We start from the raw sequence: 19150 nt of genomic DNA on the forward strand, positions 1-19150 counted from the left end.
TGTGATGTTCAACAATATCTTAGATTAGACTTATCACATTATTACTTCTTCTTCCTTTTTTCTATCTTTGTTAGTTTTGTTCTTTCTTATTTCTGAAGCTAAGTAGGTGAGGAGGGTCCATGAACTTGGTTAGGTTGTAATGTGCTTTAGCTGTATTTTAAGTTGCAGCTTCAATTCTGTTTTCTATGAAATTTTTGGTTAGTCGACTTAGAATGATAGAAGTTATGAGTTCAATTAAACAGTGAACATTAAGGTTGATATTTGATTGATCTTTTATTAGAGTTTTATATGCGCATAATCTAAGATATATAGTGCGTTCATTAGGACAATTACCCGCAGTCATGTTACTAGCCTCATTAATGATTAGCTTGGATATGTATATGACTGTTAGGTGTTTCCGGGACGTTCTTAGTAACCTAGTTGGCTCTTTACCTCTTTCCCATTTTTCATCTAAGGATACGTTGTTTCTAGGGGCCTTGCCCTATGGGTAAGTTTACTGTCTCTTATATATATCTAAATTTTTTACAAATTCTACGTCTCTCGTTAGCTTTACCTAGTTAAGGTGGCCTATATCTCAGAGGTTGTCATTTTCTCTCAAAATTAAAATGTTCTTTTGGAAAATTGTTCGGAATCAGACTCTTTATTAATGTTAGATTGCACAACCTTAACCTTATGCCGAATACTGATTATTCAGTGTGCAAGAACCTTAAACTAGCTAGGTTGCATGCTGAATGGAAGACACCCTTGTTAAACGAGGCTAAATTAAATTTTGATTGATCTTTCTCTCCACAAGACTTCAAAGCTAGGGTAAGTTACTTTGTTTGAACACATATTGGTAGACTCGTCGAGGCTACCAATATTTATGTAGATAATCTCCCGCACACTAAGCCTGTGGGTATTCATACCTTCTCAAAGTCTCGAAACACAATCTAGAAATGATAGTTTTAGAGTCCAACAAGGAGACCCTATCAACATTACACATCACATATCTCCTCATCCTCGACGGTGGACACCCTCGACTTACTTTCTTCAAAAAAAAATTTAATCTCTACTTTTTACTCTTTCAGATAAGCAAATCTATCAGCGAATTGGCTAGCTAACTTATTAGGTCAAGAGCATGGCTTTTCAAAAGATATTTTGCTCCCATTTTTTGTGGTAATATAATGACTTCCCTTATAAAAAGGGTAGCTCATATAGTATTCTCATTATAAAATGAAAAAGAATACATAAAAATTATAATCTATTGAAGGAGACCATCACACATTTGCAGCAATAGGATAGATACATGGGAATACAAGGACTATTATTAAAATTATTTTATAATAATAATTTTTTCATCAATACCCTTCAAAAATATTATATTTACATATATCCCCCTCTAAATTTGATATATATACACTAGATTTTTATAAGTATATCCTTTAAAACCTTATTATTTTGTATAGATATTCTTTTGAATTGAAATTTAAACAATCTAGACATAAAGAGATGAAACTATCTTTATTCTAGTTATTATTAAAAAAATATAAATTTAATAAGTCTCAGATAATATATATTTTGAGAGTTAATACATAATAATAAAATATTTAAGGGTATACATGCAAAAATGTTAAGTTACTATAATAAAATTTTATTTTAGTCTTCGAGATATTTAACTAATTTCCCCATTTGATTTGACTCTGGACCAAAATGCCCCTGTGTACAGGGTAAGAAAACCGCCGGGTACATATATCAGAATCCGAGGGAACGAACTCGGGGAAAGAGAAAGAAAACAAAAGGAAACCATCGAAAGCTCAACACGTCATCTTCTCACGAAGAAGAGAATAAAAAGGGAGCGAAAGCGATTGTGAGACGAGTCGCAGATTCCCAAATCTCTCCTCTCTCTATCTCTCTCTCTCTCTTCCCCTCTCCTCCTCATTCCCATTTCTTTAATCCGTTTTTTTTAATCGTTTCTTCGCCAATTAATAACACCAAAAGATCCAATTTTTAATCCAAAAAGAGTGGAGGAAACAAAGAGAAAAGGGTTCGACGATTCCGTAAAGCCGCAGCATAATCTATTATGCCCGTTCCCGGATCCACACTCCCCGCTCTGAGAATTTTCCATGTCTTTTTCCCCTTTTGCCCTTGCCATCTTCCCTTATCTCTGAGCTTTTTGGGGGAGGGGAGCTTGCTTGAGCTCTCTCCTTCGTCATTGCCCTTTTGGGGGGTCTTCCCCTATTTAGATTGAGTAGTTGTTGGCATTGGGTTTTGGTTTGATTTGAGTGGATCTAGGAGATGGCGCTGTTTAGGAAGTTCTTTTACCGCAAGCCGCCGGATGGGCTTTTGGAGATTTCTGAGAGAGTTTACGGTACGTGTCAGATGTACCCATTTTCTTTTTCTAGTTCTTGGTAAAGATGATTGTGACGGCTTTCTGTGGTAGTTTGTCTGTATTTGGAGTAATTTTTCGTGGTAAAGATTGCATTTTTGTTGTTTGTTGTATTGCCTCACTCACGAATTGATGGGAACGTTCTATTGTTGATATAATGCTGTTAGCTACTGAATCTTTTGCCGATGTTTCTTGATAGCTATACAGTATCTCGAATATATTGCGACTGTAAATCTACAGGAAATCTGGGTAAGTAATGGTCGTTCACGAGCCAGATGATCTGTGTCTTCTTTAGTATATACAATTGCCTCTAAAACCCATTCCTTGAATTCTTCTAATCATAAATTTGACACGAATTATTTGATCTCAACCAGTTGCTTCTATTGAAAAATGTTCACGAGCATTAATTCTTTCAACTGCTTACAGTGTTTGATTGCTGCTTCACAACTGATGTCCTTGAAGAAAATGAATACAAAGTTTATATGGGAGGTATTGTGGCCCAGCTTAGAGATCAGTTCCCTGATGCCTCCTTCATGGTCTTCAACTTTCGGGCGGGAGAGAACCAAAGCCAGATAGCCAACATTCTATCAGAGTACGACATGACTGTGATGGACTACCCTCGAAATTATGAAGGGTGTCCATTGCTGACGATGGAAATGATTCACCATTTCCTGAGGTCAAGTGAGAGTTGGCTTTCTTTGGGTCAGCAGAATCTCTTGTTAATGCACTGTGAGCGAGGTGGCTGGCCTGTTCTGGCTTTCATGTTAGCAGCTCTTCTTATTTATCGAAAGCAGTATACAGGTGAGCAGAAGACTCTGGACATGATTTACAAGCAAGCCCCCAGGGAGCTGCTTCAGTTGCTCTCCCCACTGAATCCTTTGCCTTCTCAGCTGAGATACTTACACTATATCTCTAGGAGAAATGTCGGCTCGGAGTGGCCTCCGCTTGACCGGGCACTTACGCTGGACTGTGTAATACTTAGGATTATCCCAAACTTTAATGGGGAAGGTGGATGTAGGCCGATATTTCGGATTTATGGGCAGGATCCTTTTATTGCTTCTGATCGGACTCCTAAAGTTCTCTTCTCAACACCAAAGAAGAGCAAATTAGTTCGGCTTTACAAACAGGTGATTTTCAATGTGCTTCTTAAATGTATGTATTCAATTGCATGCTGTATAAGTTGGTTATATCTTACATGTCTTTAAAACAAAACTTTTGCTTCTGCATGCTTAGTTCTGAAGATCAAAATGAATACGACAGTTAAAGAACTGGAACCTGTTAATACGTAGTTAGGCTCTAGATTAATGATAACAATTCAGATATTCCTCCCTTAAAAATTTGCTGTATTTCATTGATGGAAGTGGGTGAAGTTAAATGACTAATATATCTTAACTCTTACTTGTGTTGGACATCTTTCAATTATAACATTCTCATATTGTTGTGGAAATCTCTATCTACCTCCTCTGCAAGATATGGTCATAACTTGTTACTTATTTTCTTTTGCTGGAAGCAGGCAGACTGTGAATTGGTTAAGATTGATATTCACTGCCACATCCAAGGAGATATTGTACTTGAGTGCATCAGCTTGGACGAGGATTTAGACCGTGAAGAGATGATGTTCAGGGTCATGTTCAATACAGCTTTCATTAGATCTAACATTTTGATGCTCAATCGTGATGATATTGATATTCTGTGGGATTCCAAAGATTGTTTTCCAAAAGATTTTAGAGCTGAGGTGTGTATTTTTTTCTTCTGTCATTTGCTTTAACTCCTCAAAATGTTTAATTGTAAGTAGACTTTTCTTGCATGAAGGTTATTCTTTCAGAAATGGATGCAGTAAATCCACTTATCACTATGGAGCTGGGAAATGTCAGTGAGAAAGAAGGCCTTCCAATTGATGCATTTGCTAAGGTACAAGAAATCTTCAGTGGCGTAGAATGGCTCGATGCAAAGGGGGATGTTGCTCTCAATATTCTTCAACAAATCACATCATCACACACTCTCCAAGAAAAGCCTGATGTGGTTTCTCCACAAAAAGGAGAAGTTCATGTTATGCCAGGCAAATCAAGCCCTGACGTTCACCAGGAGAAAGTCCAATCAGATGGATCAGCTGTAGAGATGAGGAACTCAATACCCTTGATCCAGAGGCAGAAGTTTGCTCCCTTCCCAAAGCATTCTCCGGATTCGGTCCCAAAAATTCAAAATCAGCTGCATGACCAGCAGGCTTCACTGCAACATCTGTCTCAGCAGAATGTGATATCACAACGTATCCCCTCATCTCGGTCAAGTCCAGTTCTATCTTCTAATTCTCTTCTAGGCACTCCAGTGCCTGTTTCAAGATATCATAGTGCGCCTTCAGCTGTTGGAATTACAGCTCTGCTGCAGGATCATGCTGCATTTGGGAGCTCTGAATTATCCAGTTCAACAATAATTTCTCCTACTGCTCCGTCCCTATCAACTAGCGTGGGCTCTGAACATTTTGCAACCAAGATTCCTTCAAAGTCATCATTGTCACCACGGTCTCCATCACAACAGTTATCCCCTTCAACAAGCTTTATTGAATCCCATTCGTGTGTTACTAACATAAATTCTACTGCCTCTGTTATTTCTTCTGCCAATACTTTTAAATCACCACCACCACCACCACCACCACCTCCGCCGCCACCGCCACCACTGCCACCGTCAGCTCCATCCCCACCACCACCACCATCAGCTCCTCCCCCGCCACCACCACCACCACCACCACCATCAGCTCCTCCCCCGCCGCCACCACCACCATCAGCTCCTCCCCCGCCGCCACCACCACCACTGCCGCCGCCGCCGCCCCAATACCAACAACAGCAGCAACAACCTATGAGTTCATCAAAGTCAAAGCTTAAAGGCCCACCATTACCTGCACAAAAACTTTCAGATTCGATATCAGATACTTCCACGCCTTCACTTTCACATGATAGAACTTCTTCACTCATTAACAATAAATCTTCATGCCCTTCTCCCTCTCCTCCCCCATGCTTAGGCACATCATTAATCTCTCCTAATTTAGATCCAATTACTTGTATTCCACCTACACATCAGCGATCCTTAAGCAACACCAACATTGCAGTACCCACTCCTCCCACTCCCCCTCTTCCCCCTCCTCCCCCTCCTCCCCCTTTGGTTGTCTCATCAAATTCTCGTCCTTCTTCCCGGCCTTTGAAGAATGCACCTAATGCAATTACTGTTCCTCCTCCACCTCCTCCTCCACAACGTGTGCCTCCTCCATCTGCACTTACACCTTCAGCTCCTCCTCCACCCCCACCACCTCATCCTTCATCAAAATGCTCTATTGTTCCTACTAGCAAACTACTGTCTGCACCATCGATACCTCCTCCCCCTGTTGCTCCAGGTTTCTCAAAGGGATCAGGTGGTTCCCTAAGCTCATTAGGAAGTAAAGGAACTGGTCGTGAGGTCATACCGCCACCACCTCCTAGTGGGATAAATGCTCCTTCATTGAGTGGGAGGGTTCGGGGCATGCCATCACATACAGGTTCTAGGAGCATGCAGAGTACCCAGTCGTCATCCAAAAGAACCAATTTGAAGCCATTACATTGGGTTAAAGTAACAAGAGCAATGCAGGGAAGTCTGTGGGCAGAAGCACAAAAATCTGATGAAGCAACAAAGTATTTGAATATCCATTCACTTACTATATTCATGGCTTTATACATTTATGGACATATGAGCTCATATTTGTTGCAATTCTTTCTAAATTAGGGCTCCAGAATTTGACATGTCTGAACTTGAGAGTCTTTTCTCAGCGGCTGTGCCTACTTCAGATGTTCGGTCTGCAGCTGAAAATTCAAGCACTCGTTCTTCTGGGCCAAAATCTGATAAAATTCATCTGGTAAATCATTTTCTGAACTTTGGGTAGAATAAGTTCTTTGGTCTTATTCTATTAGAAATTTAGAATCATTCTATAATTGTCAAAAGGATGGGGCAGGGCTGAGCATTAAAATAATGCAATCTGTTTCTCAATAGGATTGATCCAAAACTTCAAATTCAATCTTTTTGATGGTTGAGTATATTTCTTTTACTGGATTAGGATTGTTACTGTATGAGAAGAAGGTGGACCATGTCTGAAATTAGACTGGAGGCCCCTATTCCTTGAGGTATTCAAAAACAAATGGGGGTTATCATACTAGAGAGGAAGGGGGAAAATAGTATCTATATCTGTGGAAATGGCAAACCATTGTATTCTGAAACATAAGTGTTTTTTTGAAATTTGTTGACAAAATTTGCCAATTCTTAGCCAAATATATGGCTGGACACTTTAGGTAATAAATGAATTAGTTATTTTGTATATCCTAATAAACTGCCCTACTTGGGTGGAAATTTGAGCTAGCTGTGACTATTAAATGGCACATTTATTCATCTGTAAAGACAGTATCTGATTTTGGTTAGCTGGGTGGCCTCTCTCCTTCTCTTTGCTTCTTTTTAGAATTTTCTTTTCATTTTTTTAATTTCTTAAATTTGCTATATTGCCCTTACACATCTCAAAATTATTTGAAGATTAGATCTGATATATTTCTTGATATTCCATGGCCGTTTGTTCAATCGATTTCTTCTTGAGTGTTCAATTCAGACTAATATTTTATGTGGAAATGCCATAAAAATTTCTCATCTCAAGATAACCCTGTCCTGGTACAAATATCCCATTGCTTTTGTGGAACAAGCTACTATCTCAAGTTGTTTCTCCTCATATTAGTTCTACTTAATGAGCTATTTCGTTTTGAAAACTGAAAGTTTCGAAATAGAGAATTTCAACTTTTGTTCTTTTCTAATTTATTGCTCTCAAATCTCCATATCTTATTTTGATGAACTATTAACAATTCGAAGGTGGCATGGTTAGGTAGTTTGCATTCCTAATGAAGCCTTAGTGATACTCTGAATAAGTAGTTTGTGAATTTGTTAGAATATAAAATAGAAAGATCACCGTTTTTTAACAACTTAAGTTTTTAGAGACAGTGAGTTAACATTGTATTAGAGCATAGGTTCTGAGCAAGGATAGTTGTGCCTTTGGCACATGCTTTACAGGCCAAGGCATACCATGTGTAGTGACACTTACTGATCGTGTCGCGAGAAAAAGAGCTGAATAAGAAGAGAGAGGAGAGGGAGATTATACCGTGTTGCCCTCGTGTCACTATCATTAAGATTCGCATTCGCCGTCACTGCTATCGAGCTCTACCTCCTCCCTACTCTCACGACGGTGCCCTAGGATGAACGGAGGAGGACAACCCAAACGAGTCAAAAATAAAAAGATCGGCAAAGGTGATGGCTATTGCAAAGCTTGCCAGGGCACAACAACGGCTTCACAACAATCCATAAGAGGTGAGAGGAGGGGTGCTATGCAGTACCCCTTGTGCCACATGCTGGTATCACGCTACATGACTATCACTCGTCCTAAGTTCGGACCCTACTAGACTCATCTTTGCCTAATAATATAAAACCTCCACTCATTTAAGTCAAATCCACTTTTTTATATCTCAAGCCTAAAAGTGAGGGGATTGTTAGTATATAAAATAACAGTCACTATTTTCTAACAATTTTCGCTTTTAGAGCAATTGGTGAGTTAGCGGGAGCAATTGATTTTGTTCATGAACAAGAATTGCATTTCTTTTAATTGTTTGACATAGTGATGTATTTATACCTTCTGTTTTGAGATTACTTTATTTTGCTTTATATTTCCTCCATCTCTTTACATGATTACTTGCAGATTGATCTTAGGCGGGCTAATAATTGTGCAATTATGCTCACGAAAGTTAAGATGCCACTACCAGATCTTTTGGTAAGAATCTAGTACACTTTTGTTTATGAATGACCATTAAAGCCTTTTTGCAACAATATGGGGTCCACTAGAGCACAACACTGATATGATAAAGTCTAAACACAAATGGGAATGGCTGTTAACCTATCATCTGCCCTTATGTATTGGTGCCAAATTTCTAAAATTCAGAATATACAGGGGCTTAAGATAAAAGCCAGAAAACTGGTTGGTTGGTAGAGTAATCTACTTACTGGTTATAATTAGGCTGATGCAATCCAAGATCAATCACTCTGAAGTAGACATTAGTGATTGTTTGGAAGTTTGGGCATATCCAACAGAGATCATATAAACGTGTCAAAGAGGTAGGGCTCCTTGAGAGGGATGGGAAGACTAAAGCTGACATGGGCGGAAGCTGTAAAGTATATGTAAAAGCACTTGATTTTATAGAGACCCCTAGAATAAATAAAGATGAATGGAGGAAAATAGGTTCTTATAAGTTGCAACTGATTTCAAATGGGATACACATATATTATAAAAGCATTAGGCAGTTTTGTGACCACCTAAAAGTATGAATTTCAGTCTGGTATCTTGGGAGCCAATCCATATTGTTGATAGGTTATAAAACTTTTACTTTTTTTCTGTTATCCTATTTCTGTCATTTAAACAAGGGTTACTCTTGTTTTATTTTACAGAGTGCAGTGCTTGCCCTAGATGATTCTGTTTTGGACGCAGATCAGGTTGATAATCTTATAAAGTTTACTCCAACAAAGGAGGAAATGGAGCTACTTAAGGTAATTAATTATCTCAGATGCTAGATTGCACAAATGCTACACCATTTTCAATTTCTTTTGTTCTACAGTACACTATAATCATTATACTACCTTTTTCATCCCATTAATTACTCACTGTGAGTTTCAGGGCTATAACGGAGAGAAAGAAAGCCTAGGAAAATGTGAGCAGGTCAGTAAGTATTTTCAGTTTTACTTTGCCTTTAATGTGATCTCAAGGAAGGGAAGATTGTTTCTCTCTAGGCAGGGATTGTCTTGCTTGTGCCACGAGGCATGCTGAGTGTGGTCACACCCTGGCCTTTTACTACTACACTGGCACACCCTAACATGGATATTCAGTCCATTTAAGAATTAAAAACAGCTCTTAATGGCTATATGGATGTCTTTTAATCCTAAATATTAGTATAACAAATCCTAAAGTTAACTATTGCGAATATGTTTAATTCAAATTAGATAACAAAATTATGGTAATTTAATAAAGGGCATTTACTTAGAAGTAGATTTATTTGAATCATGTACAATTGGAGTCCAATTTGATGAGTTTCTCCAATTTCCTGTTAAAGGCATATTTCAATTAAATTATCTCCTTATACCCTCTTCCAATATTTGACCTAGTGCTGAAGTCATGTCAAGTCTTCTTGTTAATTCATGAACTACTCTAAAAACTTAAGTTAATAAAGAATGGTGGTTTTAATTATTTATATCTCAAGATTCCCCTTCATGTTTGGTTGGAGGCACTTAGATTAGAAGGTGCAAATAGGTCTAGTAGGATTAGAACTTAGAATGTCCTTCTCTAATGCGATACTAATTTATCAACTACTCTAAAAGCTTAAGTTAATAGAGAATGATGGTTTTACCTTCTAATATTTTAGATTCTAACACTTCTTAATCTCTTGCTCCGATGAGTGCTTACTTTCTGTCGAGGACACAGATTACGTTATTTGCACTGATATCTAATTTTTCTCCTCTCCATCACTAGTACTTTTTGGAGCTCATGAAAGTACCGCGAGTGGAGTCCAAGCTAAGAGTATTCTCCTTTAAAATTCAGTTTGGCTCTCAGGTTTGATTACTCATCATTTTCTCTCTTCTGATTTATAGTTGTGCAGTTCTACATATTGTTTTCTTGTTCCAGTAATATTTTTTTCTTTCATGTTTTCCAGGTTTCTGACCTCAGAGGCAACCTTAACATTGTTAATTCTGCTGCAGAAGAGGTCGGTTTCAGCTTCTAAGAACTGGACTTGGTGTTATTTTCAGATCTTGTATCATATGCCTTTTGCTTTAATGCTAGCAGATCAGGAGTTCTATCAAATTGAAAAGAATCATGCAGACAATTCTTTCTTTGGGGAATGCATTAAACCAGGGCACCGCCAGGGGTGAGTCATGTTATAATTGTGATATTTCAACATAGAGTAGTCTCTGATTGATATTGTGAGCCATTTCACTAAACTGACAATATATGCTAGTCTAAAATGTTAAAAGGAATGAACTTAAATTACTCATTAATGATGTGACCATATCTTATCTTCAATCTCAGTATGGTATCAAACCTAGTTTTTTTTTAATGATCAAAGGATTCAAAGCACTATAATACTTGTTTCCTTGAGATATAGATGAAACCACCATAATGATGAAACTTGATAAGTATAATACTTACACCTGCTTCCTTGAGATACAAGTGAAATCACCTAACTTTATAGTGGCGAGAGATGACAATATTCCCAAAGATTCAACCTTAGCCTGCATGTGGAGGAAATTGTTAATTTCCTTTGGATTCTGGAGATGGTGGAAACTTATTTGCATTCAAGTCAACCAGGCCTAATTTCCTACTATAGAATTAGTGGAAGTTCTCTTCAGGTTAGTATAAGGATGAAGCAGATATGTCTATACTTTCCTTGATGTGAACCAGTATACAAAAGGTTAACTTCAGGTCAAAGACCTCGTGTATCATTTGGTCATATCATTATGAAGAGTTGTCCTCATTTGTGTTGCAGAACTGTTGAGACAATGAAGGTCATGATGAGCAGAGGATGTCTATGATATACCCTGAGCCTCATAAGAGGAATGTAACTTCTTCCAAAATCAATCTAAAGAGAGCTAACATTACAACTTTATCTCCTTAAAGTATAATTATATTCTGATTGTTAGTCAACATAAGAAAGTACTCTCTTGAGGAGATAATTTCCATTTATTATACAATTTTCACTTTGAGAAGCTGCGTTTTTATTGTTAAGAGAAAAAATAATTTTGATTTGTGTTCTTACTTCTTAGTAAAAAGAGGGAGTTTGATATATGACTTGCATAAATATTTCCTTAACTTGACTTATTTCACCATGATTGTTATTTTCAATCAATCTGACCACTATATCTATCCCATTTCCTCTCTTTTAATCACTCTTACCCTTATACTTTTCTTTCAAAAAGCAGCCTAGGGCTTGATTTATGTTGCTTCCATCATGGCCTAAAGTGGACTCAACTTGGTTAGGACAGGGCCAGACCAGCTTTAGTTACATTACTTAAGTTTAGATCAAAGACTAATCCATTCCGTAAAGCAAGCCATTTTGTTCTTTTTGAGTTTTTAATCTGACCTTGCCTAAACTATCGAACTTTCAGTTTTCGTGCTTGCTAATTCTTAATCTTGACCTAGCTTAACTTCAGATATGACCAAACCGTGTAACTATTTAACATGAATATATAAAATCTCTGACCATTCATTTGTATTTTGAACTTAATCACACAGTTCTCCTATAGCTACTTTCTATTTAAAATATTTGGACTGAGAGAGGTAGGGTGCAAGGAATATTCTATTGTCGATCTTGTTTGTATGTAGATCTCACTATGACACTTTCTACCTTTCAAAGACCATCATGCCTGCGAAATACTTAAAACATAGCTGATAATGGCATAATACAATCATTTCAAGCATTCTTCTTACATTTTGGGTTGGTTCCACACTCAAAGGTGAAAAAGGCTCCAAAATGATTTATGATTTTAATGACCGGCTGTCAACCAAACAAGGCTAACATCTCACTAGAAATCACTGCCAGATTCTCATTTATGCCTTAGATTCAGTTTTCTACTTTGTTTTGCATTTTGGTTTGTTTTTTGCTTGTTTATCCTCTTTGTACTTTATTTTATTGTTTTAGTAAGTTTATACTGAAGGTTATCAATTTTCTTTCTTCTAATATATTTATTTTATTATTGAACTTTTTTCCAATATGACTATTTCATTATTTTCTGTATTTTAGCTATTGTAGTATGTTCTTTTGTATTTTTGTATTATGCTGTCTATTCAGTTGTCATATAAGTCCTCATGCTTTAAAAGCCGGTCCTTTCTTTAACATACTTTCCACTTATTAGTGACTACTTGTGCCTGTATATTACTTAATAAATAATACAATTTGTAGGTCCATTCTGAGGAAAATTTAGCAAAGCTATCGCAAAATGAACACTGTTTGTGGTTCTTGCTGAACAGAGGTTTGAGAAGGTTGCTTGTACTAACAGCTCCCTGGATATGCACCTGCTTATATGGGGGTTTATCTAGAAAAAGCACTCAACTAGTCACCTTAGCTGGCTATTTAGGTGCAGAGCTGCTGCATGATAATGCCCAGTTCTTTAGTTTTGCTACCATTGCTGCATTGATTGAAAGATTGACCCTTCATTTTTTGATCCATTTGTTTCACTATATAGGAGTGTTTAGATGTTGTTGAACTCAAAGAATTGCAATCAATTCCTATAATCTGGAATTCTAATTAAAAGTGTTTTAACTCTCTTCATTGTTATTGGTGTCTTTGCAGGCTCTGCTGTTGGATTTAGGTTGGATAGCCTTCTCAAACTCAGTGATACTCGTGCACGCAACAATAAGATGACTCTAATGCATTATTTATGCAAGGTACCTTGCTCTCTAATTGTAAACAATCTTCTTTTTATCATAGTAGTTTGTTATTAAGATAGCCCAGCCATAAGTCTGGCCTTAATTGCAGCTAGTATAAGCATGATGCATCCTCTAATCTTATTTATGAAGTCTCCGAATTGCTACTCTCTTATATTTACTACTGATGAACTTTTGCACCTACCTTTTGTTTGCTATAAAGTCCTGCGTCTTAGTGCATATCATAACATGGGAGACTGGGAGGGAGTCATACCCGAGAAAGGGAGATTGGTGAGTTGGCAGAAATGTTCTATTGGAAAGAAAGATGTGGCATATGCAGTGGGCAGTCGACTAGGGAAGATTATAAGGGCAGATTTATTGTGGAAAGAGCCTCATAAGGCACTCCAAAATTGCAAATAGGCTGTGAGAACTATATTAGGGTCCCTAATTGTGGCAATCAGATCCTTGGTCCCTAAATAAGCACTTGAGAATTATATATTGGTCAGTATGTCTCAAACCGGGATTTTGAGATATTTTTTGTGCATTGATAAGATTTTTAGAACTTCAGACACGGTTTGTCTGAGACTTTCTGATGCAAGATGCTACAATTACTCTGAAGCGGGCATTAGTCGATTTTAAATAGTGTAAATCATTGCTTGTTTGCTCACCTTCTGTTATAATGTCTTAATTACTGCAGGTTCTGTCAGATAAGCTTCCAGAACTTCTTGACTTCTCCAAGGATTTAGTTAGCTTAGAACTAGCTTCTAAGGTACAATTTTCTCGACTTGTCTTTGGGATTTAAGGTGTTTCTGCTAGAAGCATGCTTCATAAAGAAGCAATTTCCATACAGATACAATTGAAGTCATTGGCCGAAGAAATGCAAGCAATAAACAAAGGTCTCGAGAAAGTTGAACAAGAATTAACAGCATCTGAAAATGATGGTCTTGTATCAGAACCATTCCGTAAGGTAATGATGCATGGTCTTATTTCTTTATCCGTGTACCTTATAGCTTTTATTTTGTTAGTTTCTTTTTTACTTTTATAGCATAACATTATCGTGCTTGGATGAGTTGGCTTTCATAGAACTTACCTTGTTGAAACCACCATACATATATGTGTATGTATATATGCATGCGGATATATCTCTATATTACCGCCACTACCAAGGGACTGTTGGTAATCTGTAGTATTTGCCTAGCTTAAATGCTCAATCCAACTTTTTAACAAATCCAACTTTTGTGCCTTCCAATATTTTCTTATTTCATTTGGTTATTGTCTATCTTCACTTTTGTAATAACTGGCTGGAGACATGTAAGAGTAATCTAGTTTGTTTTGTCTATTCAATTTTCTTAGCCAACACTTGGCTCATTGTTGGACCACTCAATTGAGTAATATAGCAATGAATTTAAGTCAAGAAAAGCTGCTCACTAACATCTTACTTCTTCACATCCCTAATCTTCAGTTTCTTTGGGGTTTCTATATTCCCTTTTTCATAGCCGTAAAAATTTTCAAACCATAACTTACCATTAATCATAGTGTTGAATGGCTTGAATAGGATAGTGACCCAAGTTGTTACAATAACAAATCCAGATATGAAATTTATTTGTTCGTCCATGACATGCATCATATTTATAAGCTAAGTTCTCCTATAGTCATGTGAGCAGTGCTGTTCCTTGTTGATTTTTAGGATGTTGCCATCTAGTGTTACTTTGGGCAAGTGATAATGGAAAGAAAAGAAGTTGTATTTATTAGAAGAATTGAATTTAAAGTTAACGTAGTCTTCTATTTGTTTCCAAGTAATCTTGAACGTACATCAACAATCTTAGTTATATATGATCTTAGTAGGGTATGTACTATGAACATGTTATATGCATTCTCTTGTAAGACTATTTGATGTTGGATATAAATCCTTGAGATAAAATAGATCAAATATCATATCAATTGAGCTGCAAGCCTATTTAATATACGTCTTCATACTGTTATTGTTTGTCTGGAATGGCATTTGCCTTTTGAGTCTTTTTAGCTGCTCTGTGGATTTATTAGTTTCCACTGCTTGATGAACAGATGTCGCTGTCTAGCTGGATAACAGATTTTCTTGAAAACAATAATCACTGACATAGAAGTACATATAGTCAGACTTTTCTGAAAAAAAGTACGTATAGTCAAACTAGAGGTCATATATAACCACTAACTATATTGCAATAGGTTTTAACAAGTATTCTTTAGGAGAGGACATTTCTATAAAGTACAGAGTATGATTTTGTACTTATTTTATTGCACATACTTGGCCGCAAAAGTTGATATGTTTGAAGTAAGGTCCTACATGTTCTTTCTGTACATTTTTTGTCTTGTATATAGTGTATATTTATGTACTTACTGATACCTGCTTTATCAGACCTTGAAGGAGTTCCTTAATGTTGCAGAGGCTGATGTTAGGGCTTTAACTTTACTTTATTCTAATGTGGTATGTAATTATGCTAACTTATGAATCCTTCTTGTATCTGAAAAGAACTTTCCCTGCTTTATGATCAAGCTCTTGATAGAACTATCATTTTAATCAACAGGGAAGGAATGCAGATGCATTAGCTCTTTATTTTGGAGAAGACCCTGCACGTTGTCCATTTGAACAAGGTGATAATTGTATTAATGCACTGAGTTTGTTTCGGACATTTTTTTGCAAAGTTTTGTTGCTATGTTAAAACTTAAAGGCGACCTTTTTTAATTCGATTTATGGTTCATTAATTCTCAGCTGGTATTGTTTCAAACTTGAATATTTCATATCCATATATAAGCCTTGAACAATTACCTGTTAATTTATTGTGTTCTGATTAATCGAGGACAATTCAAAGTTATAAACATAATAAGGTATGGTTGATCCAATACAAGAGTTTCATCCAAACTGAACTTAGCATGATCTTTTTAACTCATTGGAGTAACTTAGCATGATCTTTTTAACTCAATGGAATCGATTCCTAGTTTGGAGTGCCATCATACATTTACATTTACCTTTTGTCTTCTTTCATTTGAAAGAGGATTGGTTTCTTCTCAGCATTTTCCCTAGGTTACATTCTGCAGTGATATGCAAAATGGTGAATGATCATAATCATAAGTGAAAGACTGATAGTCACTTTGTTTGGAGATTGATCATAATCTTCTTTCTCTTCCACTTTTCAACCATGAACATTCCATACTTTGATTATCTCATACTGTGATGCTTGTTTCATGTGCAATTTTTCTACTTTCCTGCTTGGATGATCTTTAAATATATACATTTTTGGTTCTTTGACTTCTTTCATCTTTTCATACTATGCCTTCTTTACTTATCCAAGTTATTTACTTTCTTCCGCTGAGTGGGAATATCAAGGTTCATTCTTTTGCTTTATCATGGTTTTCGTTCCTTTGACAAGAACCTTATTCTGTTCTCATGGTCACTTTTATATATAGTTAGTTGTTGATTCTCTTAATGCGAAGGCAATGGGCTTGGATTATGAGTTCTCTTCTTATCTTTCATGTGTATAATCATTTTTATTATTTCGTTTTGTTTCTTTTAGCTTTGACATTGTACATGAGCTAAGAGTTGCTTGATGTAAAACCTACCTATCCTGATTATTTTAGTTTCCAAGAGTTTCTGCTAGCTCGATATTTTACATGAAAGACACTTTCTTATTGTAGGTGAATAGGTCGTGGGCATTGTGAATGGCTTCTTACTTCTTTTTTCTGTGATCTTGTGCACTATGGACATCTTCAAACTTTGTTTATACTTAGACAGCTCTCTGTAATTTTTCCATTTGTCATAGTTGCCATTGATCAGTTAGTTATCTTGTGCAGTGGTCTCAACACTTGTAAACTTTGTGAGAATGTTTATACGTTCTCACGAGGAGAACTGCAAACAGCTAGAACTAGAGAAGAAGAGAGCTCAAAAGGAAGCAGAAAATGAGAAAATGAAGCTCAACAACTCAGTGAAAGAACCAGAGAGCATCAGATGTTCACCAGTTAAGAATGCCAACAAATAGTCAAATATTTTACCAGGTAAATACTGACCAACAACATGAATGGTTCCTCCAGCAAGGAGAAGCGAATGCTGCTTTCTTTGCAAGGTATCAACAATACAAAATTGAGATTTTTCCCATTAACAAAGAGCTAATCAAAATAGAAAGAAAATGTCATGCCTGATCATAATAATCCCAGATGTATAACACTGAGGAAATCATCAATACTGCTGAAGCTATCCTCCGAGTGGAGAGGTGGGTAACCATGTTACTCTTTTGAAATGATCTTTCTCTCTCTCTCTCTCTTGATTTTAATGTATTCAGTTTTATGTTTATTTCCTGATGCAGCTTTGTTTCCAACAAAAATTGGACAGTTAGGAAAGTCTTGAGACAACTTGTACAGATCGCTAACCAAGAATCCTTGAAATTGTAGACATTCAGAAGAGGTATTCATTCATCTAATTAGTTCATTTGTATTTGTTAAATTTTTTAGTTTCTATGTAATTATTTCTACCCTTTTGCAAAAGAAAATGTAAAATAAGTAATCTTAACTATAGTGAAGTCGTTATTACCGGTAGTCATCTCTTCTATTCTGTTTGTCTCTATTTCCTTGGGCTAAACAGATTCAATCCACATTTCGTGTCCTTTAAATCTTCATCTCAGGTATCGTTATTCTCGGTAGATAAAGCTACTGGGGTTGTGGAAAGCAGTCCTTTTATTTCTCTGTCCTGTATACTTCTCTTGCTTTCTGTACATTTACTTGTATCTGCATCCTCACATTGACTGATTATCAAAAAAGTTTCTATTCTGTACAAGTGAAAAAGAAGCATCATAGACATTATATAGAACTAACAGTATTCTTGAGCTTGGTGCAACCACAGTTGAATTTCTCATCTTGTTTGTTTTGTCACACATGCATTTGCACATTCTACTTCCTAGCAATTAAGCTGTCGACGATGTATTCATATACCCAAAGATGTATATCATGACGACTTGAGGATGTAGGTATTTTCATGCCAATGTATTTATACTAGATGTGTGGTTGTGTTATTTTATGCAATATCAAGAGTAGGCTATAAAGCATCAGTTAAAAGAAATGGACAGGATGTAGTACATAAATCTTTTGTACAACTAATAGTGACCATTTTATCAATGTTTATTAGTGAACAAGTGTCCTAATATTATAAAATAGACACTTATCATTATATACTAAACTTGCTATTTATTGCTAATTAACTCTTAATCAATGTTTTCTAGGACTAGTATGGAATGGAATAGTATGCAAGAGAAAGTCTCTCAGAAGCTACTTATTTTTCTATCTTGAATTATTTAATTTAAAATGGATACTTAGAAATTGTATATGTACTTATGAAATGTATTTAAGATTTTGATATCATAAACTCTCAAAACTGCTTCCTTTTTCACAAAAAGATGTGTGAATTTTGTAACTCCTGAATACCAGAGATTGTCAATTAATCATCTCATGTGGACTGGGGACATACAAGTGAACCCATTTGACAAATAGAATAATTTCTTATTTTATTCTAGTGATATCTGCTTGTCAATTGTTTAGAATTATTTTCTCTTTTTCAAATCAGTGAAGTGGCCTGGGTTAGGTTGAGCTACTCTCATCTATCAATCATTCTGAATACTGGTATTGGAATTAGGCTCTTCTCTTTTCAAGGAAAATTAAAATAAAATAAATAAAAGACCATATACCCAATTAAGTGAATCTCCAATTAAATCCTTCAGTTAGGAGAAATTTTTGAGAGATCTGGAGGAGAGATAGGGAGTCTTCAGATGGGAATCAAGGCCTTCATTTGAAGGGGTACTCAGCAAATAAGGAACTTTAGAGGGATATACATGCAAAAAGCCCAAAAGAAGACTATATAACTTTGAACCCCAAAAGTATTCATATAAATTTAACCTGATATCTATTATTATAAACCACCACACTTGACTACCCAACAAAAGAATCAGTTGGGAAATCTCTGCCTAACTTGAGAAAAATCCCAAGCCTTTGCCATTACTTTCCTCCAGGTTACCTACTCTCCAACAAGAAACGACTCAATATTTATATTATTACATGTGTTCTTGAAAAAAGTGCACTTTGATCTTAAGGATCAAATTACACTTAGTCTTCTTCAACTATCATTATTTTCTATTCGCATGGATGATTGACCTCTGAATTTAGAGGTTAATGTGGATTTTTCTTTTATATAGTTTAGGAGATCTACGCAGATAATAATAATTTAGCAGTACTAAGTGTAATTATTAGCCTTAAAATTTAATCTTTCATCAATGGTGTATGTGCCCAATCTCTTGAACTCAGAGAGATCT

At 36.2% G+C, this 19150-nt stretch overlaps 1 protein-coding gene across 6 annotated transcripts; it reads left to right on the forward strand.

Annotated features, from left to right (window-relative positions):
* The first annotated feature begins 1783 nt into the window (after window positions 1–1783).
* LOC140767414 (formin-like protein 18) lies at window positions 1784–18086 on the forward strand. 6 transcript variants are annotated; one of them, XM_073107313.1, is made up of 19 exons: window positions 1784–2347; window positions 2792–3492; window positions 3879–4100; window positions 4178–6024; window positions 6116–6245; window positions 8115–8186; window positions 8858–8956; window positions 9084–9125; window positions 9933–10013; window positions 10114–10164; window positions 10245–10326; window positions 12748–12842; window positions 13519–13590; window positions 13672–13788; window positions 15217–15285; window positions 15386–15452; window positions 16650–17065; window positions 17159–17256; window positions 18068–18086. In XM_073107313.1, the coding sequence occupies exons 1-17, from the start codon at window positions 2275–2277 to the stop codon at window positions 16832–16834; spliced, it is 4005 nt and encodes a 1334-aa protein (XP_072963414.1). In that variant the 5' UTR covers window positions 1784–2274; the 3' UTR covers window positions 16835–17065; window positions 17159–17256; window positions 18068–18086. The 6 variants fall into 6 exon arrangements, with proteins under 6 accessions (XP_072963414.1, XP_072963413.1, XP_072963415.1 ...); XM_073107312.1 differs by lacking the exon at window positions 18068–18086 and adding an exon at window positions 17474–17837; XM_073107314.1 differs by lacking the exon at window positions 18068–18086 and having other exon boundaries at window positions 16650–16918; window positions 17010–17065; window positions 17159–17387.
* Window positions 18087–19150: the final 1064 nt, after the last annotated feature.

This window comes from Typha angustifolia, chromosome 9 (genome assembly GCF_048772165.1).
Source record: "Typha angustifolia cultivar Huaian chromosome 9, ASM4877216v1, whole genome shotgun sequence".
Taxonomy (NCBI): Eukaryota; Viridiplantae; Streptophyta; class Magnoliopsida; order Poales; family Typhaceae; genus Typha; species Typha angustifolia.

What these genes read in the sequence shown, in the direction of transcription:
- LOC140767414 (XM_073107313.1), top strand. Translation starts at nt 2,275, where the DNA reads ATGGCGCTGTTTAGGAAGTTCTTTTACCGCAAGCCGCCGGATGGGCTT. An exon ending in CAAAAGATTTTAGAGCTGAG is followed by an intron (nt 4,101 to 4,177) that starts GTGTGTATTTTT and finishes TCTTGCATGAAG; the next exon opens with GTTATTCTTTCAGAAATGGA. An exon ending in GCCTAGGAAAATGTGAGCAG is followed by an intron (nt 9,126 to 9,932) that starts GTCAGTAAGTAT and finishes CTCCATCACTAG; the next exon opens with TACTTTTTGGAGCTCATGAA.